The 23686-nt window shown below is 42.2% G+C and overlaps 1 protein-coding gene across 1 annotated transcript; it reads right to left on the bottom strand.

Annotated features, from left to right (window-relative positions):
• Positions 1 to 5995: 5995 nt before the first annotated feature.
• Positions 5996 to 18081, bottom strand: LOC143275991 (uncharacterized). Its single transcript, XM_076580356.1, has 3 exons — positions 17927 to 18081; positions 12040 to 12161; positions 5996 to 10189 (listed from the first exon to the last, which is right to left on the bottom strand). The coding sequence occupies exons 1-3, from the start codon at positions 17939 to 17941 to the stop codon at positions 10090 to 10092; spliced, it is 237 nt and encodes a 78-aa protein (XP_076436471.1). The 5' UTR covers positions 17942 to 18081; the 3' UTR covers positions 5996 to 10089.
• Between the last annotated feature and the right edge of the window lie 5605 nt (positions 18082 to 23686).

Genomic DNA, 23686 nt, shown 5'->3' with positions numbered 1-23686 from the left:
AGAGCTTTTCCATCTGTATATGCTTGGTATGCTCTTGGAGTTTATTTGTGATGATTTTAGTGTGGTTCTGTGATGCCTGGTTCCTTGGTGCATGTTTGGACTACGGTGAATGTGATATGTTTTTATCTTGCTGTTATTTGGGTCTATGTGATGTGAGGCTGTGATATTGCCTGTGATGAGTTATATAATTCTATGTTACTTAGTTTGAAGTATGTAAATTTTAGCCAGTGTGATATGAGACAGTTTGAAAGATGTACATCATAGCAAATGTGACGTGAGACTATGTCGATGTAATTATTTATTTATTTTATTCTGTTCTATTTTATTTAACATTTTGTTCAACTTTTTACATCACTTAGTCTTAAATCTGTATACCTTTTTGTAACGCGCGGTGGGCCCCATTTTAGATTAGTACTGATTCTGGAAAATACAAAATGTGAAAATTTGATGGAGTCCTTTTGAGACAAACCAGGAAGACTCCCTCTTCGCTGTAACCCTACCTCTTGTCTTGCAGCAGCAATGGCAGTGGTGGTGGTGGTGGTGGTGGTGGTGGTGGTGGTGGTGGTAGAAGTGGTAGTAGTAGTAGTAGTAGCAAGAGCAGCAGTAGTAGTAGTAGTAGTAGCAGCAGCAGCAGCAGTAGTAGTAGTAGCAGCAGCAGCAACAACAACAACAGCAACAGTAGTAGTAGTAGTAGCAGCAGCAGTATCAGTAGTGGTAGTAGTAGTACCAGCAGCAGCAACAACAACAGCAGTAGTAGTAGTAGTACCAGCAGCAGCAACAACAACAGCAGTAGTAGTAGTAGTACCAGCAGCAGCAGCACCAACAGTAGCAACAGCATTAGCAACAACAACAGCAGTAGTAGTAGAAGCCGCAACAGCAGCACCAATGGCAGTGGTATTAACAGCAGCAGCACAGAAGAATCACAGGCAACAGCAGCAGCAGTTGCAGTGGTATCAACAGCAGCAGAAGAATCACAGGCAGCAGCAGCAGCAGTGGCAGTGGTATCAACAGCAGCAGAAGAATCACAGGCAGCAGCAGCAGCAGTGGCAGTGGTATCAACAGCAGCAGCAGAAGAATCACAGGCAACAGCAGCAGCAGCAGCAGTGGTATCAACAGCAGCAGCAGAAGAATCACAGGCAACAGCAGCAGCAGAAGAATCACAGGCAGCAGCAGCAGCAGTGGTGGCACGACGAGTCGTGGAGGAGGTTGGTTCAAAAGGCAGATGGAGGAAAGAGTCCGAGAGGTGTTGGTGGCATCCAGGTGTGTGTGTCAGAGTGCCTCTTTGATTCTGGCCCCTGTCTGCCATTCTGGACACCAGGTGGCGGGCCAAAGAACACCTGGCGCAGAACAGTGGAAGGAGAACTCAGGGCCCTGAATCACACCTGGAGGACATTCAGAGACTGGCCAAAGCAGACAAGAGTGGCGGTTCTTCGTTGCTGCTCTGCCTGCCGGAGGGGGTGTGAGTGTGTCTGTCTGCAGTGATCGGTGAGGTCAAGGTCTCTCTACGACCTTCGTCCCGTCTGACCGAAGCTTGATTCCGTCGCGTGGACTCCCCAGTTCAGCATATAAAAATTCTCTCAAAACACGCCTCCACCGTCCAATAAGTCTACCGGCTTATTGTCGCATGTGCTTCTTGGGCTCTTGCTGGCTCTGTGTGTGTGTGTGTGTGTGTGTGTGTGTGTGTGTGTGTGTGTGTGTGTGTGTGTGTGTGTGTGTGTGTGTGTGTGTGTGTGTGTGTGTGTGTGTGTGTGTGTGTGTGTGTGTGTGCATGCTTGTGTGCGTGTAACTTTGATTGTAAATGCCTGGGAGACGTGAGCGTGCATTATTATTATTACTATGACTCTCATTATTATCACCATCATTATAATTATTGTTATTACTATTGTTGTTATGCTTATTATTACTATTGTTGCTATGATTCTTATCTTTATCATCATCATCATCATTATTATTATTATTATTAATGTTGTTGTTGTTGTTTTATCATATGATGTACAGGACGAGATGATAGAATTTTTTTTTTCTCAAAAAAAAAGAAAGAAGTAGAAAGGGAAAAGCATTTGCTGACAATCAGCTGGCGTCCAAGGTGTGTATCTGACTTGTGTTGCTGTGAATGGAACAATGGAGTGAGGAGAAAGGCCCAGAGCCAGACACACAGACCACAGTCACCTGTGTGCAGTGTTGGAGGGGCTGTCCCCTGTTAGAGTCACCTGTGTGCAGTGTTGGAGGGGCTGTCCCCTGTTAGAGTCACCTGTGTGCAGTGTTGGAGGGGCTGTGCCCTGTTAGAGTCACCTGTGTGCAGTGTTGGAGGGGCTGTCCCCTGTTAGAGTCACCTGTGTGCAGTGTTGGAGGGGCTGTCCCCTGTTAGAGTCACCTGTGTGCAGTGTTGGAGGGGCTGTCCCCTGTTAGAGTCACCTGTGTGCAGTGTTGGAGGGGCTGTCCCCTGTTGGCCTCTCAAGCCACACCGGAGACTGTTTGCTTCCATCAATCACCACCCACAGCGCCACGCTCTTGTCTGCCCAGACTGACCCAAGACTTTCAAAGAAAATTAAAAAATAATAGCTAAATAAATGGAGGAACAAGAATAAATTAACAAATAAATAAATCGATAAATAAATAAGGCATTCGCAGACGTCCAGCCACTGTTTGTGGTGTTTTCTGACTTCTCCCCATAAGAAAACAACAAGAAAGTGTTTGCTTTTTTTCCCAAAGCATTCGCAGTCAACAGGCTGGTATGCACAGACCACGTCATTTTTTCCGTATTGTTAATTATTTTGGAGAGATAGAGAGACTGTCTACTGGAGAGATAGAGAGACCATCCATCAATTCTACTGACTAGCATTTTTTAAAGCTTCTTCTTCTTTGTTTTCTGCAGTGAAAGTAGGCCCTCAAGGCCTGACCAGCACGTAGGGAATGTGTGAAAGTCAGATTTATATTCCCCCCATTTTATGTTTTGATGAGCAAAGGTGGTGCAGCGTATATGGATAAGTCCGCACGCTTTGACACTTCCTTTGAAACTGAAACTAAAAATTACAAATACACACAAATTTACTCATTGTCTTTACATCTAATCTTATCGTGTGGGACATCTCTTTGCGATTGTTATCATTGCTTATCAACGACCGATTGTTATCATTGCTTAATTAACAACGACCAATTGTTATCATTGCTTAATTAACAACGACCAATTGTTATCATTGCTTAACAACGACCAATTGTTATCATTGCTTAACAACGACCAATTGTTATCATTGCTTAACAACGACCGATTGTTATCATTGCTTAACAACGACCGATTGTTATCATCGCTTATCAACGACTGATTGTTATCATTGCTTATCAACGACTGATTGTTATCATCGCTTATCAACGACTGATTGTTATCATTGCTTAATTAACAACGACCGATTGTTATCATTGCTTATCAACGACCGATTGTTATCATTGCTTAATTAACAACGACCAATTGTTATCATTGCTTAATTAACAACGACCAATTGTTATCATTGCTTAATTAACAACGACCAATTGTTATCATTGCTTAATTAACAACGACCAATTGTTATCATTGCTTAATTAACAACGACCGGTTGTTATCATTGCTTAATTAACAACGACCAATTGTTATCATTGCTTAACAACGACCAATTGTTATCATTGCTTAACAACGACCAATTGTTATCATTGCTTAATTAACAACGACCAATTGTTATCATTGCTTAACAACGACCGGTTGTTATCATTGCTTAATTAACAACGACCGGTTGTTATCATTGCTTATCAACGACCAACCCATCAGTTTATATTTTTTTACATAACACAATCAAAAAGATTCAAGGTTACTTAATGTCTGTGATGCAAATGGTACAACATGTTTTTTTCTTCCTTACAGTACAACTGGAACTGATGGATGGTCTGTCTATCTCTCCAAATAAAGTATGACTCAATGTTCATTTTCCAGTGTACTGTATTTTTATTTGCACCTCGTTTTACAGTAGATATCAAATAATCTGTGTATCTTTCGCCATTGCGTTCATAGATCATTTGTATCACATAGAAAGCACGATACATGCTCAGGCTATTTCATGTTGGTTTTTTTTTTTTTTTTGGTTTTTTCTTCCAATACTTTGAATATTGAACGCTGTACCTTTGTCGAAAATAGTTATTTTTAGCATTCACTACAGTGATGCATTAACTACAAATCCAAGCCATGGAAATGAGGTGTTATCGCAAACTATTAAACATCTGACAGACTGATCACAATCATCACCGATGAACAAGTGCGTAAAACATCGAGTGGTACATTAGACCACATCAATATCCGCCGTCATCAGTTAAGAAAAGAAAACGAAGCTGGTATGGCCACATAACAAGATCGTATGACCGTGGTGAAACTGTCCTGCAAGAAACTGTTGAACGGAGTGTCTTGCGGTGTCTCAGAGATGAAGACAGAAGAATTATAGACTGATGGGCTGAAAGCTGAGCTGTTGTGTGGCGTGAGTGACAAGCCTGTGGATGCACAATTTATTCCAAGTTGGATGAATAAAGATGTGTTGCATTGCACTGAACCTGGGTATGGTGTTGGAACGACCCCACCCCCCCAACCCCCTTCCAATCCCTCCTCCACTCCCCTCCCCTCTCTCCCCTCCCCTCTCCCCCCCCCCCTCCCACACACACCCACCCCTCCCACATGGACTCTCCCTTCCCTGGCGTCATGGCCCCAGTCTGACGTTAGGAAATCAGCCATCACCAACCCCCTGCCCCATCCAACAACCCATTAAATTCTTTTTCCATTTGCTGTTTACACGCCCTCGTGGGCACGTGTGTGTTGGAAAGAAAGTAAGAGGAGGAGGTCTTCACAGGATCGGAAAAAAGCGTTCTTCGCATCTCTTTGAAAGTATAGACTTCCAACAAGAAAAATCACTTTTGTGAAGGCTGTGGCATGGGTGGTTTTGGAGATGATTTCCATTTCACCGTGGACTTACTCCTATACACCATACACCCCTGCCCCACACACCTCTCCATCAATTAAACATCTCCAGAGTCGATATCTTTGACGGTCGCTGAAGAGGTGTTGAATCGAATTTAGCGAAACGTTTATTTCATTGAATTCTTGTTCAGTGGTGTTTTCTTTCATGGAGATACGTCTCTGTGGCTTATCTATAATTATTTTGTTTCTGTGTGGGCATGGTCTTTCATGTAATGCTGACTTCCAAGTGGTATTGTGTTGCTATCGTCCATACCAAATATGAGGCCAAAGAATTTGATTGTATCTGGAACTTTGCTGATCAAGTCACCCCAGTGACCAGTTCTCTCTGTCACCGCACAGAGCAGATCCACTTTGAACGCTGCTGTCAGCTTTTCGTCAACGCACACCAAGGGAGACAACAGTTCTAAATAAATTGAACGAGTTCAGCCCCTTAGACCAGTCAATCGATCGAAAAATGAATATAGATAGATAGATAGATAGATAGATAGATAGACAGATAAATATATAGATAGATAGACGCGCACGCCACGCAATGTTCTGCCTGGTGTTGATCACAATCTATCCTGCTGTCATATTCAGCCAGCCAGCAAAGGATAGTGTCTCATAGGTACGAGTAAAACGCGTTAATAGGAGAAAAGATCTGCATGTTTATTAATAACTGGTTTGGTTTACCACGAAAACATGTTCACATGAAGTCAGACTATCGGTTACTTAATTGTTTATCAATAAAACTGGTTTGGTTTACCACGAAAACATGTTCACATGAAATCAGACTATCAGTTACTTAATTGACAGAGAACAATTGTACTTAAACGTTCTACCTTTGTCTTGTATTATATTGCATTGTATTGCATTGCATTACATTGCAATGCATTGTATTTCTTTTTGTCACAACATGTTTCTCTGTGTGAAATTCGGGTAGCTCTGCATGAACAGAAAAGAAAACTAAACCGATAGTTCTGCAGGGTGGTGACGCACACATTCATTTAAATAATCCAACATATATTTTGAATCATTTCTTTTTATTCATATGCTCAAGTCAATTATCAACTGGATACGTGAATCCAAAGTATAAAAAGCATTTACCTGATAATAAAATAAAATAAAATGAAACAAAAACTTACAGGTGCATTCAAGTGACAACTAACAAAAAGAAGTTACAGTTGCACCTGGCATAAACTGTTACCTTTTAAATCTAGTTTCCTTTTACAACATTTTCCTGGATTATTTTCCTCGATAATCTGGAAAGCTTTCTATAACAACAACACTGGAAAGAACGAGTGTGCTTTGAATGCCCTGTCTGGGTTCTGGAATAATACGAACAAGTTCCCAATAGCCTGTCTTGGGTTATAAGGTTAATAAGGTCCATAGTCTTTTACAGTTCCCAATGGCCTGTCTTGGGTTATAAGGTTAATAAGGTCCATAGCCTTTTACAGTTCCCAATGGCCTGTCTTGGGTTATAAGGTTAATAAGGTCCATAGTCTTTTACAGTTCCCAATGGCCTGTCTTGGGTTATAAGGTTAATAAGGTCCATAGCCTTTTACAGTTCCCAATGGCCTGTCTTGGGTTATAAGGTTAATAAGGTCCATAGCCTTTTACAGTTCCCAATGGCCTGTCTTGGGTTATAAGGTTAATAAGGTCCATAGCCTTTTACAGTTCCCAATGGCCTGTCTTGGGTTATAAGGTTAATAAGGTCCATAGCCTTTTACAGTTCCCAATGGCCTGTCTTGGGTTATAAGGTTAATAAGGTCCATAGCCTTTTACAGTTCCCAATGGCCTGTCTTGGGTTATAAGGTTAATAAGGTCCATAGCCTTTTACAGTTCCCAATGGCCTGTCTTGGGTTATAAGGTTAATAAGGTCCATAGCCTTTTACAGCCATCAGGGAAGTGAAGTCATCTCCACTGTGTCTGGGGTCTAGCAGTGAAAGGCGAGGCCCAGTTTTCGCTTCCGCCATTTTGGCTTTCCCCAACCGAATTCACATTTTGGCATGTCTACCTTCCTTAAAAAAAAGAAAAAGAAAAAGAAAAAAAGACAACATTCATCTGGTATGTGCGTGTTCTAAATGGCCTAAACAACTTCCTTTAACAACAGTTATCATGAAATTATTCTCATTGACGTACCTACCTTCCTTTGAAAACAACATAATTAAATTCAGGTTTATTTATTTGTATCGCCTTCTCAAATATGTTTTGCTTCTAGAGCTTGCAGTACAACAGGTCCTTTGAGAATACATTGCAATACGTTACGTGATCCACCAAAACATACATACAAGTGAGAACATTACTGATACGACAAATAATTTTACTGTAATGGCCCTCTCTCTCTTTCACCTTCTCTCTCTCTCTTTGTGTCTCTGTCTCTCTCTCTTTCACCTCCTCCTCCTTCTCTCTCTCTCTTTGTGTCTCTGTCTCTGTCTGTCTCTCTCTTTGTGTCTCTGTCTCTGTCTCTCTCTCTGTCTCTCTCTTTGTGTCTCTGTCTCTCTCTCTTTGCGTCTCTCTCTCTCTCTCTCTTTCACCTCCTCCTCCTTCTCTCTCTCTCTTTGTGTCTCTGTCTCTGTCTCTCTCTCTTTGTGTCTCTGTCTCTCTCTCTCTTTCACCTCCTCCTCCTCTCTTTCTCTCTTTGTGTCTCTGTCTCTGTCTCTCTCTCTCTTTGTGTCTCTGTCTCTGTCTGTCTCTCTCTCTGTCTCTCTCTCTCTCTGTCTCTCTCTCATGTTGGCTCCCTACTCTCCCCCTTTTCTCTGTTCATTATTTTCACTTTTTTCGACCAAAGAAGAAAAGGCGCGTGAAATACTATAAAGATTTAAAAGAAGAAAAAATGACGATAATTATATACTCCGTGGTTTACATGCGACTGAGGCCACAGGACAAAACACACGAACAAAATAAACCTCAATAATCAGTGATGGACATGTAGTCATCACGTGATCATCATCATCACCAGTCTCTCAACCTGGGAGACGTGGGGAGACGTGGGGGCTGAAGGGGTGGATGTGTCAAGTTCTCCATGACCCACGGTCCTTCCCTTAACAGAAACATTCAGCTGGATTGAAGGTATTCCTTCAGGTATTCCTGATTTCCAGTAACAGCAGTACTAATCTTAGGTGAACCTTTTCTCTTTTTTTTTTTTTTTTTTTTTTTTTGTTTGTTTGTTTCCCAATGGTCTACCCAGCTTCCACAATAATTATATATTCTAATGACCTATAAACAGCCTGTAACAACTATGTTCAGTTGAATAAAAAAAAGAAAACGTGTTGCCACTAAAAACAAATCAGCTAAACTGAACGTATTCTCAATGACCTAACAAGCTACCTATAACAATACTGACCCGGAGAAAATGCTTTTCCCGTAGTCTTATCTTAAATATTGATTTGGAGTAAATGTATTCTAATCGCCTACAATGCTTCAAATAACTACAATATTTAGCTACATTGAACGTATTCTGAGCGGCCTACCCAGCTTGTATCAAAACAATATTTAGCTGGATTGAACGTGTATTCATAGGCCTGCCTAGTTCCTTAAATAACAATATTTAGCTGGATTGAACGTGTATTCATAGGCCTACCTAGTTCCTTAAACAACAATATTTAGCTGGATTATATGCATTTCTGTCGCCTACAATTTTTTTTCATTGAAACAATATTCAGCTCGTTTGAACGTGTTCTCACAGGCCTTCAAAACTTCATATAAAACAATACTCAGCTGGATTGAACATACTCTTTGTCACCAGCCTCCGATGACCCGATTATTGATCTGGAGTGAACGTGTCCTTAATGACCCTCGAAGCATCCTATAAACGATACTATCCATCTGGAATGGAGGTGTGCATTTTCACGGATCTGTTTACTGTGGGGAGGTACTGGGCTGGACTGAACGTGCTCTCAGTGTGACCTACTCTAGCTTCCTACAACAACATTGGTGATCTGGGGGGAGATTTTTATTCATTGGTCTACACAGCTTTCTACAGAAACTGAATGACCAACAGATGGGCGCTATATAAATATCGATATCATCATCATCATACCTTTCTATAACAACAATAGGCCCACTGATCTTATGTGAACGTGTTTTTCCCATAGTCTACCTAGCTTCCAACAATAATGTCAGTTGGAATACATGTATTCTAATGGCCTACAAAGCTTCGTATAAGAATACTGTTTAGCTTGATTGAACGTGTTTATTCTCACCGACCCACATAGTTTCCCATAGCAACAATACCGATCCACAGGGGACTGTTTTTCCAAAGGTCTAACCAGCTTCGTTCGTGAATGAACATATTCTAATGAACCACAAAGCAACAATATTCGGCTGGATTAAAGGTAGCAGTGGCCTTTCAAGCTTCCAATAACAAGACTTTTGTTCTTGAGTAAACTGTTTTTTCCAATGGTCTTCCCAGCTTCACACAAGAATGAACATATTCTGACCCACATACCTTCTTATTTATTCCACATTTAGCTGGATTGAGAACGCATTCTAAGTAACCTACAATGCTACATGTAGCAACAGTATTCAGCTGGATTGAATGTATTATCCGCGGCCAGCCAAGCCTCTTCTGACAAAAGTACTGATATGGTGTGAACGTGCTCCCTATGCCCAACGACACGACCTATCCTGAATGAGGATGTATATTCTTCTTCCTGCGAATTCATTCATTTTGGGGGGGTTCTGGGCTGGGTTCAACGTATTCTCAATGAGCCTTTCAAGTTGTTGGTGCTGTTGTTTTGTTGTTCTTGTTTTGCTGTTGTTTTTAACAACGATACTGACCCAGGATGAACATTTCTTCCAACAAAAATAACGATCTGGAATGATTGCATTCTAAGTGCCTACGAAGCATTCCTATAGCAATAATTAATATTTAGCTGGATAAAACGCGTCCTTAATGACATACAAAGCACTGCCCATCTGGATTGGAGGTTATTATAGATTCTCTCCATGGATTTCTTTCATACTGCTCCAGAGTGAAGGCATCCTTAGTGACCCACGAAGCATCAAATGACAAAACTACCCCAGTGGAATGGAGCGGAGTGTACAGATGTTCTCCTCGTGGGTTTTTTCATCTCATTTCGCGGAGGCACTAAGGACGGGTGGCGGTGTGGACGATGCTAGAGCACCCCGGGTGTCTGTGTGTTCTTGGCCACCACCTTCTCCTGGTAATGCTTCTTGCAGTACACCACCTTCTCTGCCTGGGCGTAGTTGTTCAGGCTGAAAATGATGATGATGATAACGATAGTGATAACAATGAAGATAACAACGAGAATAACAATGATGGTGATGATGATGATGATGATAGTGATAACAATGAAGATAACAACGAGAATAACAATGATGGTGATGATGATGATGATGAAAGTGATAGTGATAGTGGTAACAATGATGATAACAACGAGAATAACAATGATGATGATGATGATGATAATGATAGTGATAACAATGAAGATAACAACCAGAATAACAATGATGGTGATGATGATGATAATGATAGTGATAACAATGATGATAACAACGAGAATAACAATGATGGTGATGGTGATGATGATGGTAATGATGATGATGATAATGATAGTGATAACAATGATGATAACAACGAGAATAACAATGATAGTGATGATGATGATGATGAAAGTGATAGTGATAGTGGTAACAATGATGATAACAACGAGAATAACAATGATGATGATGATGATGATAGTGATAGTGGTAACAATGATGATAACAACGAGAATAACAATGATGATGATGATGATGATAATGATAGTGATAGCAATAATGATAACAACAACGAGAACAACAATGATGGTGATGATAATGATGATGATGATGATGATAACGATAGTGATAACAATAATAACAACAGTGAGAATAATAATGGTGGTGATGATGATGATAATGATGATGATGATAATGTTAGTGATAACAATGATAATAATAACAGCGAGAATAATAATGGTGGTGGTGATGATGATGATGATGGTGATGATAAGAGAAACAGCATCAACAAGAACAATGACAAGAATAACAATAATTATAACCATCACCATCATCATCATAATCATAATCTACATAATAATCAACAAAACGGTCATACACGTAAAGTTTTACATTGTCTGAGTGCATGTGTGCGTGCCTGAAATCCAATTGAATGACACAGGAAACGAATGATGAACGCCTTCTGACTGCGTGTCGTTGTTCAGGCTGAAAATGGTAATAATGATAGTGATAACAACAACAACAACAATAATAATAATAATACTAATAATAATAATGATAATAATAACAACAACAACAACAACAACAATAATAATAATAATAATAACGAGAACAACAACGATGATGATGATAAGTAGAAGAAGAAGAAAAAGAAATGTATATATAAGCGCATTGTTAAGCCTTGTGATACGAGCAAGGCACATGAATATAACTGAAAAGTGTTAAAAACACAAACTCGTTGAAAACACAATTCTAAAAACAGTGTAACGTCACTCACAACTCATAAACTTATCCCATACCCCCGCCCCACCCCACCCCCACCCCCTCCGCACCCCGCTCCTTCCCCCACCCGCATCTTCTCCACACACACACACACACACACACACACACACACACACACACACATCGATATCTGCACAGGCGCAAATACAGTAGGGCGGGTTGGGGGGGGGGTATGATTTTTGTTTAAACAGATATATTTTTAGATTAGATTTGAAAGATTTAATAGTGGAACAGTGGCTGATATTTTGTGGTAGAGATTTCCTGAATCGAAGTATGAATCAAATATTTCGTTGGGGAGATTTCCAGAAATTAAAAATCATTAAAACAGTTTGGAGTAAAGATAATCGAGAATTAGAAAGAAAAAACAAACAACTAAATCAAATATTTTCTTATATAGATTTCCAGAATCTATTCAATCAATCTTTTCAGTTCATACACTCATGTGGAAAGCGAGTTTGTGTGTCTGTTGATATGTGTGTACATACGTGTGTGTGTGTGTGTGTGTGTGTGTGTGTGTGTGTGTGTGTGTGTGCGAACGTTCGTGTGTGTGTGTGTGTACTTACTTGAGGGACAGTTTGCAGACGCTACACTTGAAGCACGTCTTGTGGAAAGGCAACCCCCCCGCCATCACCTTCTCCTGTTCGTAAGCCGTTTTCTGACACACCTGACACTTCTCTCCCCCACCCTGAAACAAAGACGCAGGTCAAGGCCAAGGTCAAATGACAGGTCAAGTTCAAGAACAATGTCGTTTAAACCAAGACAGACCCCAAGGTGCGAATGCACGACAAGAGAAAAAGGAAAAAAAACGAAAAAAAACAACAACAAAACTGTCACACAAAACATGGCGACAATGTAAACGCTAGTACTTTCTTCTTCTTCTTCTTCTTCTTCTTCTCCTCCTTCTTCTTCTTCTTCTTCTCCTCCTTCTTCTTCTTCTTCTTCTCCTCCTCCTTCTTCTTCTTCTTCTACTACTACTACTTCTTCGTCTTTGTCTTCTTCCTTCGTGGGCTGCAACTTCCACTTTCACTAGAACGAGTGGTCTTCGTATCGTATCGTGTCGTATCGTATCGTATCGTATCGTGTCGTGTCGTGTCGTATCGTGTCGTGTCGTATCGTGTCTGTCGTATCGTGTCTGTCGTGTCGTATCGTGTCGTAGTCGTATCGTGCCGTGTCGTGTTATGTCATGTCGTGATAGTATCGTATCGTATCGTATCGTGTCGTGACGTATCGTGTCGTGACGTATCGTGTCTGTCGTGTCGTATCGTGTCTGTCGTGTCGTATCGTGCCGTGTCGTGTTATGTCATGTCGTGATAGTATCGTATTGTATCGTATCGTATTACATTGTACTGAGATTACTTTTTGCCATAACAGGTTTCACTCTGTGAAATGCAGTCTCGCTGCTGTCCCTGGTTGAGACCGTATCACCGCAGTGCAGCGCCATATCTATTTCTTTCGTCGTCAGATTTCAAAGCTGCAGAAGAAATTTGCTCAGACTGAGTGTGCTTTTTTTTTCTTTTCTTTTTCTTTTTTTTTAATCTTCTTTCTTAAACATGACTGAATCAACATACTACACCATGCATTTTTAAACGTTTGTTTTCGGATTTCAAAGCGATATTGCATGACAGTGCAAAATTTATAACCGTATGTTAGTGACCTTTAACAGTGTGTGTGTGTGTGCAGGCTAAGTCTCACGTGTTTGTGTGTTCAACAGCGTGTTACACAACAGCAGCCACACACCGAACCCGGAAACGGAAACACTGCAGGGCCCTTAAAGCCACACACACACTCGACCCTCTGTTCAGTGCGTGCTGTGCAGATGTAGGTCACTGTTTTGCACACGGCACCCACCTCATCAATATTCACGCCACCATGGTGAGCCCACTGGTGGGTTGGGAGGCGGGAAACTTTATAACGGTGGACAATGTTTGCATACATGATACGGTTCGACGATAACGAACGCTTTGGGTGTCAACAAAAAATAAGAGAGCTGTATTCTCACATGTGTCATGTTCATTCAAGTGTGGAGTCTGTATGCATTTCTATCTGGAGGGTGAAGAAGAGGGGGGGTGGGGAGGTGGTGAAAAACGGAAAATGAGACATGGAGACAAGACAAAGCAAAATTCTTTATTCCCGAGGATAATATATAGAACAGAATCAAATATTTCAAGTCGAGTCAACTTAATTATCTCCAGAGAGAAATTCACATGTTATCTTTTTGCTCATGCTCAGCCACATAACGACCCAGTGTCGCCATTGAGTAGCGCCACCCAGCTATCGTATCTTTATTACCAAGTGTATCGGGGTCACAATATTTGGGGGTAGTACATAAAATGTACAAACATAAACCGGAAATCATATATAAACACAAAACATTAGAATTTCACACACACACACACACACACACACACACAGAGCACATCAACGCGTGTGCTCACTTGAACATGCTCCGCTCATTCCACATTACCGGTGTGCTTTCTTTTATCCAGTCCTCGTCCTAACGGTCTTTATTACACAATGCTAACTGATAAAAGCAGACAGAGAGACAAACAGACAGACAAAGAGACAGACAGACAGACAAAGAGACAGACAGACAGACAAAGAGACAGACAGACAGACAGAGATTATAATGCTCCTACCTCCTACCCTCTCCACCACTTCCTTCCACAAAACAATGTTGCGAAACTCGAGTGTGTGTTTTTTTATGATAAGCTATCACATTACCGACAGCAAACAGATAAAGCAGCTGAAACAAGTTGATCAACATCAATTTGTCACCGGCGAGTCAAATTTTCAACTGGCGAGAACAAATTAGGGAATGGAAGGTAGAGAAAATGTGTTGCCGGCGACATCATTTTTTGTTATTTTTGTTGTTTCCCTAGACTTGGGGTCACTTTGTTTTTCACATTTCGATGATGATGAACGGATGACTGATGATGCTTCTATGAGGGTCTGTTTAGGTTTGGGACTGCCCGACAAGACTGCACGCTCACCACAGATCCCAGCGTCAGCCAGGCTGCGTTGTACAGACTTCAGTGTGCAGTGTGGTCAGGAAATGTGAGCACCATTACCGTTCGACACATCCGTCAAGTGGATGGCCCTCAACTGTGTGGTCCTAGTCTTCCTATTGGAACCCACAGCACACAGCTCTGGTTAGGGGCCGGCCACAGAAACACACACACACACACACACACACACACACACACACACTTCAAAAATACCTTCCAAATATTATCAAACCCAGTCAGCTAATACTGGAAGACAAACTTGTGGGACTATTTAGGAAATTTGTCAGTAACTGCTGTCAAAAACGCCATAGCGTGCAGGAGTGATTCAATCTCTTGTTCAGTATTTATCGATGATTTTGTTTTGCTTTTTTGTGTGCGTGGTTTCATGTAACTTTGCATGCGTGTCTTATAAACCTTGTTGGGGTTTAATTGAAATTAAAAATGATTCTGATTCTGATTCTATTCTGATTCACACACACACACACACACACACACACACACACACACACACTTCTGAAAAGGGTCGAACTATCGTCCTCCCAGTCTGTCAGTCAGCGACGCGAACCACTTCGCCACGGCAACAGAGTTTGGCAGGTGACATTCTTGAACTGAACAGCCAACACATTACCCTCACCAGCCACCATGCCTCTAGCCTTTCTGTGTTGTTTGTTGATCAACAGGGCGTCGTCTGTCGCTCTCGCTCTCTCTCTTCACACAATCATTCTGTGTGTGTGTGTGTGTGTGTGTGTGTGTGTGTGTGTGTGTGTGTGTGTGTGTGTGTGTGTGTGTCTGTCTGTCTGCCTGTCTGTCTCTGTGTGTGCGTGTTTGCGTGTTTCTTTGTCTGTCTATCTGAATTTCAGTGTGCGTGTGTCTCTGTGTGTGCTTGTGTGTATCTATGTGAGTGTGTGTATCAGTGCGTGTGTGGGGGGGGAGGGGGGCGTGGGGGGTGTCTGTATATCTGTATATCACTGTGTGTCTGTCTGTGTGCCTGTGTGTGTGTACCTGTGGTGTGTGTGTGTGTGTGTGTGTACGCCTGTGTGTTTACTGTGCCTCTGTGTTGCCTCCCTGTCTCTGTCTCTGTCTCTCTGTCTCTCTTTCCTTTCCTCTTTCTCTCTTTCTTTCCTCTTCACATACACACACACAGACACACACACACACATACACACACACAGACACACACACACACAGACACACACACACACACACACACACACACACACACACACACACACACACACACACACACACACACACACACACACACACACACACACACACACACACACACACACACACACATACACACACACACACACACACACACACACACAGACACAGACACACACACACACACACACACACACACACACACACACACACACACACACACACACACACACACACACACACACACACACACACACACACACACACACACACACAAGTGCAGGTTGACAGAGAACTGCACCGACGCCCCAAGGGGTGATTCACACCGACGTTTGCATTTGTATGTGTGCCATGGAACGGCGACAGCTTGTGTGTGTGTGTGTGTGTGTGTGTGTGTGTGTGTGTGTGTGTGTGTGTGTGTGTGTGTGTGTGTGTGTGTGTGTGTGTGTGTGTGTGTGTGTGTGTGTGTGTGTGTGTGTGTGTGTGTGTGTGTGTGTGTGTGTGTGTGTGAGTGTGTGTGTGAGTGTGTGTGTGTGTGTGTATGTGCGTGTGTGTTTATGGGTGTGTGCGTGTGTGCGCGCGTGTATGTGCGTGTGTGTGTATGTGCGTGTGTGTATGTGTGTGTGTGTGTGTATGTGTGTTTGTGTGTGTGAGTGAATGTGCGTGTGTGTGTATGTGTGTGTTCGTGTGTGTGTATGTGCGTGTGTGTGTGAATGTGTGTGTGTGTGTGAAGAGAGAGAGAGAGAGAGAGAGAGAGAGAGAGAGAGAGAACGATAAAGGGAGAAATAGGCGTTGCCCATTTCGTTGACACACAACACAGGAAAACTACAGATGCGCGGTCAAACACACACACACACACACACACACACGCGCCCGCGCACGCACGCACGCACACACAAGTGCGCGAGTAGTGTGGGTGTGTGTGCGTGAAGCTGTATAGAACGAAAACATTGATTATACAAGTGGTATTGATAAGACTGGATTATTGACTGAGCAACTTGACACAGCGACAGACAGACAGACAGGCAGAAACACAGAGATAGAGAGAGTGAGTGAGGCAGAGGAAGAAAGAGAAGAAAAGAGAGAAAAAAAACAGACATACAGGTAAAGACAGAGAGACTGAGAGTGAACGAGACAGACAGACAGAGAGAAAGAAAAAGAAGAAAAAGAGGAAGTGGGGGTGATTATGCATGGTTACTGCTATTGTGAAAAGAATATGCGTGTGGCTGAAATCTGTCTGTCGCTTTATTAACACACACACACACACACACACACACACACACACACACACACACACACACATACACACACACACACACAGAGATTGGGGAGTGGGGGGGGGGGTGATTGATTGAGCCAGTGTAAGATCTATGTTTGTCTCATTCATTCCTTTCCTCAATCTCCCACAGAAATAATTTATATACGACACCTGTTTGAGCGCGCACCCCAGGCCTTTACACTGCCAAGTCTAATAACCAAAACAAAGTATCTCTCACATCGGCTCAAAAATAAACACAGTAGGTCAGCAGGCTCTTAAATGTCTTGTTCGGCGAAAATCGAATTATGAAAGGAATCGAAAAAGTTCCAGATATATATCGTACACTGGCTCCACTGGCGTCGTCATCACACACACACACACACACACACACACACACACACACACATGCACGCACGCACCGTAAGAACACACACACACACACACACACACACACACACACACACACACATGCACACACACACAGACACACACACACACACAGACACAAACACACAGACACACACAGACACACACACACACACACACACACACACACATCCACACAGACACAGACACAGACACAGACACACACACACACACACACACACACACACACACACACACACACACATTCGGATGAGACGATAAACCGAGGTCCCGTGTGCAGCATGCACTTAGCGCACGTAAAAGAACCCACGGCAACAAAAGGGTTGTTCCTGGCAAAATTCTGTAGAAAAATCCACTTCGACAGGAAAAACAAATAAAACTGCACGCAGGAAAAAATACAAAAAAATGGGTGGCGCTGTAGTATAGCGACGCGCTCTCCCTGGGGAGAGCAGCCCGAATTTCACACAGAGAAATCTGTTGTGATAAAAAGGAATACAAATACAAATACACACACACACACACACACACACACACACACACACACACCGTCAGTAGCTGTTTTGTATACAGACCTAACGGGATGTTATTTTCCTGCATCGTTTGATTAAAACAGCAAAGAATAGTCGTACTTACGAATTTAGTAGACATGGCGGTTGTTTTCGTAGTGTTCCCAAAACAAACAAACTGAAATAAAACGTGAAACTGCGATGCTTTTCTCAACTTTATAGAAATTGTCTCTCTCGCCCTGCCCTCAGAAGTGGCGGATGCAATTGCACACGTCTCTAAAATATTGCTTTTTGCACACGGTCTTTAGCTTCTTTCACTGAGCAGACGACAACTTGGAGAGGACAACCAGTGCAGCCCTATCCATGGGACGCGGGTTTTTTGGTTTGTTTTTGTTCTTCTTTCTTTCTTCTTCCGTTGATTTTACGTCTTTTTCATTTTGGAGATAGTTTGGAGGGATCGTGATGCAATGTACATGATTTCATTGTTAATGCAGCTTCCTTTTACAGACTGACATTCGCTAATTTGATTAATGATAATAATAATGATGATGATGATGATAACAACAACTAACAACACTATTGATAATAAGAAATAATATTGAAAAAATGAGAGGAAGAAGATCTTTTTACATTGCCCTTTCCCATAATAATCAGAAGATTCAAATAATATTACAATAAGACATGCTACTACGAGCGCACTGGTATTACAATAAGACATGTTGAAATTAAAGAAGCAACAAAGCGGAGAAATTAATTATACACAAAAATATGTGTATATATTAGCATAATGAAACCAGATGAACAGTACACAATGTATTACTCATATTGCACAAATTTAAACAAACAGAAAAGTCAACATGCAAAACGAAACAAATTGCCAACGGGACAAATAAATTGGGGTTATGTTCGAGTTCAGTTGTTTTTGTTTTTTTTTCTGCTGTTGATTTTTCTGCTCACTCTGCTATTTTAAGCTTTCACATATTTCAAGCGAATGACATCTATTTCTATTAGCCATTATCATCATTTCGTATATTCAGTTTGTTTTCAGGTATCTTTTTAATTCGTTTTCAGTAATAAAACTGGTAGCCTCGGAAGAATCGACCATGGCAATAATAACCATACGTAGATACGTGGATGGTGAACTACATGCAACTACACGTGCAAAACGACGCGCGTGCACTGACACTGAAACCATCCACCGGCCTTCACTCTCCACATCCACATACAATGGTTTGTTTATTGATATATAGTTTTGTTTGTTTGCGTGTGAGTGTATGCATGTATGTATGTGAGTGTGCATGTGTGAATGTATATGTGCATACATATATGTGCGTGTACGTTCACGCCTGTGCGAGCGCGCGAATATATCTAAGACCGCGCGTGTGCTTGAGTGTTTCTGACAAGGGCGAGTAGTTGTTTTAGAACATGTGAATAAATATATAAGCAGCAGTTGTTTCCCTTGACTCCTTTATTTTTTCATTTTATTTAGTTTTTAATGGGGATGGAGATCCACAAAACTAGCTCGAAAAATAAAATGACAGACCGTTCTTGTATGAAACGGTAGTGGTAGTGATAGTGGTAATAGCAGTGGCAGAAGCACCAACATTGTTTTGTAATTACTTGCCCTTGGACCATTTCAGTGAAACTGTACAACACTGTTACTGCAGCATTCGTAACATTAATTCTATCAATGTAGTATACATGGCAGTTTTGATAGCATCTTTAATCTACGTAACTGCGGTGCTAGGAGCGGCATATATTATAAACTAACTATAGCAGTATAATAGTGATAATGATGATAATGATAGTAATAATCATGATAATGATGATGATGGTGTGTGTGTGTGTGTGTGATGATGATGATGATGATCATAATGATGATGGTGTGTGTGTCTGTGTGATGATGATGATGATGATGATGATGGTGTGTGTGTGTGTGATGATGATGATGATGATGATGGTGTGTGTGGCTGTGTGATGATGATGATGATGGTGTGTGTGTGTGTGTGATGATGATGATCATGATGATGATGATGAATATCTGTGATGCTCTACCTCCTCAGCCCGGCCCAGAGCGCTAACAATCAGCATCAGTAAGGGGGTTGGGGTAGGGTGGGGGGGGATAACACGGCACTCTAGTCAAAACCTAGCAAATAAGATAAATGAAATGTGTCAGCGACAACACACACACACACACACACACACACACACACACACACACACATATATATATATATATATATAGAGAGAGAGAGAGAGAGAGAGAGAGACATCCATTAACGCAGATTTCTGTAAAATAACTATAGTAGAGTAATACAGGTAACAATAATAGTAATAATAGTCATTGATATCATGGTTATTTGTACTATTGTAACAGCAGGTTTAATGTAGTCGTTGTGGTCACAGCAACAGTGGTAGTACAGTAACAGCAGCAGCAGCAGTAGTAGAAGCAGCTGTTGCTGTTGTCTTTTTCTGTCGTTGTTGTTGGAATAGTGTCCTGTTCTAAAAAGTGAACGCAAAGAAAACAAGAGAGGCAAGGCCTTCAAGACTCACTTGTGATAAATTAAGTCCCCTAACATTAATTACAGAATAATTTCCCTTTTTTACTAACTGCACCAAAACGTTTGCAAAATAAATAAAAATTCCATGCTTAGCAAAAGAAGTTCCTGTTTGAACAAAAAATGATAATAATGACTCCTCTTGTTGTTGTGTCAGAATAAGAGGTCAAAGTGCCAAGTTAGAGAATACAAAAAATATGAATATAACAGTAAATGCAGTTTGCATACACTGAGATCGTATTTACATTTTGTTTATAGGTCAGTGTTTGCATATAATTAGGCTTCTTTTTTTATTTTTTTGTGCCAATCCCAGAGGTGCAATATTGTTTTAAACAAGATGACTGGAAAGAACTGAATATTTCCTATTTTTATGCCAAATTTGGTGTCAACTGACAAAGTATTTGCAGAGAAAATGTCAATGTTAAAGTTTACCACGGACACACAGACACACGGACACACACACACACACACACACACACACACACACACACACACACACACACACACAGAGACAACCGAACACCGGGTTAAAACATAGACTCACTTTGTTTACAAAAGTGAGTCAAAAATGCCAGCAGTGTCCCCACCATGTTGTTGTTGTTGTTGTTGTGTGTGTGTGTGTGTTTGTTTGTGTGTGTGTGTGTGTGTGTGTGTGTTACGCGCGGGAGAGAAAGAGAGAAACAGACAGAGCGGGGTGATAATTCATCGAATCGTGATAATCTTAGACATGAACAGCAGTGCCTTCCCTTGCCATCATCATTCGGAGCCAGAGATGAAAACAGAAGTAGAGAGAGGTCAACACCCTGGGGAGAAGAAGAGCGATGATGGTGATGGTGATGGTGATGATGATGATGATGATGGATACCAAAATAGTACTCTATCCAGAACACTGCTCTGGATGCTTTCAGAGAGGGAGAGAGAGAACGGAGCAGAACGGAACGGAGTGGTTTATTCACATATAGGCCTCAGTCCCAAGTGAAGGGGTTACCATGAACATTGTGCAACTCAATAAGACAACACAAGCAAACAAGCATTAAATACATATAACAAAACATGACTATATTTATTTCACAGAGCAGCGATTCCTCTAAGTTTGAAAGTATACAAAAACAAGGAAAAAATACGAATGTCCTTACTGTTGCTTGACGATAAATTAACGGACTTAATTCAAACAGACAGGGATGTTTGTAGTATTTTCGTTTTATTAACATTTCGAGAATGTTTCTTAGTACTGGGCAACAAAGGACAAAATGTTTTCTATAACATTATAAGCTGCAGACACAGAGTGTGTAAAATCACCATAGGCATTAAACTTATATGTCAGACTGGATTATGATTGCAGTACCATACTGTGCTGAGGCATGCTGTGCTGTGCTGTGCTGTGCTGCTGTGCTGTGCCATGCTGTGCTGTGCTGTGCTGACCATGCTGTGCTGTGCCATGCTGTGCTGTGCTGTGCTGACCATGCTGTGCTGTGCCATGCTATGCTGTGCTGTGCAGTGCCATGCTGTGCTGTGCTGTGCTGTGCCATGCTGTGCTGTGCTGTGCTGTGCAGTGCCATGCTGTGCTGTGCCATGCTGTGCTGTGCCATGCCGTGCTGTGCTGTGCTGTGCTGTGCTGTGCCATGCTGTGCTGTACCATGCTGTGCAATGATGTACCATGCTGTGCAATGCTGTGCTGTACCATGCTGTGCCATGCTGTGTTGTACCATGCTGTGCAATGCTGTGCTGTACCATGCTGTGCCATGCTGTACCATGCTGTGCTGTGCCATGCTGTACCATGCTGTGCCATGCTGTACCATGCTGTGCAGTGCTGTGCTGTACCATGCTGTGCAATGCTGTACCATGCTGTGCCGTGCTACTGGAGGCACCATGGCAAAATCGGACTACAGATACAGTGGTCACCAGTGAAGAGGGTACGAGGCCCCAGTGTCAGGATAGTCGCGTGTCCTGTGGAGAGACGCTTCACTGCTCCCATTAACATTATTCCACCAAGGTTTGAATGGCTACCTGACGGGAAAAGGAGAGGCCCGCCTGCCTGTGCCGAGCCTTTGACTCCGTGGAAAAATTCCCTGCCCCGATGGCCGTAAAGGTTGAGTGAGGCTGACGAGGGTCACAAGGGTCACACAGTTTATGTGTTATGCGGCAGTTCACACACACACACACACACACGCACGCACGCACGCACGCACACACACACGCACACAGTACACACACGCACACACACATACACGCGCGCGCACACACGCACGCACACACACACACGCACGCACGCACACACACACGCACACAGTACACACACGCACACACACATACACGCGCGCGCACACACGCACGCACACACACACACACACACACACGCGAAACTCTAAAGAAGCTGACGAAATATGTTCATTTGGCTTTCAGCCCGCGTCAACACGGAGAGAAGGTTGGGGTGGGGATCAGGTTTAGCCCCATATAAAAACAGGTAAAGAGAAAGAGAGGGGGCGAGGCGAAACACATGACACGAAACGCTGAAATATTCGTTGTATATCGGAACTTACACAGACATTGGAGGGTGGGGGATAGGGGAATGGGGTGGACGTAGTAGCAATATGTAAATCATAGACAATTCCAAATGCCATCTATGACAGAGAGAGAACTCGAACACACTTGTTTTGTTTTTGGGTAAACAGGATACGCTACAAGCTTCTTTTCACCGTGCCCTCACAAAAAGAGAGAGGAGAGAGAGAGAGACGGAATGAAAAGAAAAGAAACAATTTCTCATCTAATAAGGGTATTGGAGCAAGCACAACTACTTTTTCCACATCCAGCCTTCAAGGGCAAAAAATGCCAGCAAACAGGTGTTGTTGTTTTTAAACAAAACAAACAAAAAACGCCCACCAACTAACAGAAATACAGAACAAACAAAAACCGACCTCACTCACACAGTTTGAATGAAAATACACAATGATCTATTCATGTATACAAAAACGCGCCTTATGTAGGGAAACGTCACTTGAGAAAACATCAAGGAGAGAGAGAGAGAGAGGGGTGAACAGACAGAGAGAGAGATGGGGTGGGGAAAGAGAGAGAGGGGGTGGTGTGGCGGAGTGAAAGAATTCTATAGAGATATATTTATCTACCCTAAAAACACCTTTCATCTCATAAGGATCGAGATACAATGCCCCTCCCCCAGACTGCAACTGTCACATGTGATTCTGTCAGATCATGTTGCCCGGACGCGGTCGGCTGAGCTGAAGTTGTTCACGTTAACACAATGACAGTGAAATTGACTTGCATTTCTGCATGGGACTCACAGCAGTAAACGCCGTCTCATGTCCTAACCGGTG

The sequence above is a fragment of the Babylonia areolata genome, chromosome 31 (genome assembly GCF_041734735.1).
Source record: "Babylonia areolata isolate BAREFJ2019XMU chromosome 31, ASM4173473v1, whole genome shotgun sequence".
In the NCBI taxonomy this organism is placed as follows: domain Eukaryota; kingdom Metazoa; phylum Mollusca; class Gastropoda; order Neogastropoda; family Buccinidae; genus Babylonia; species Babylonia areolata.
The sequence above is the reverse complement of the archived record's forward strand: the minus strand, read 5'-3'. Positions and strand labels throughout refer to the sequence as shown.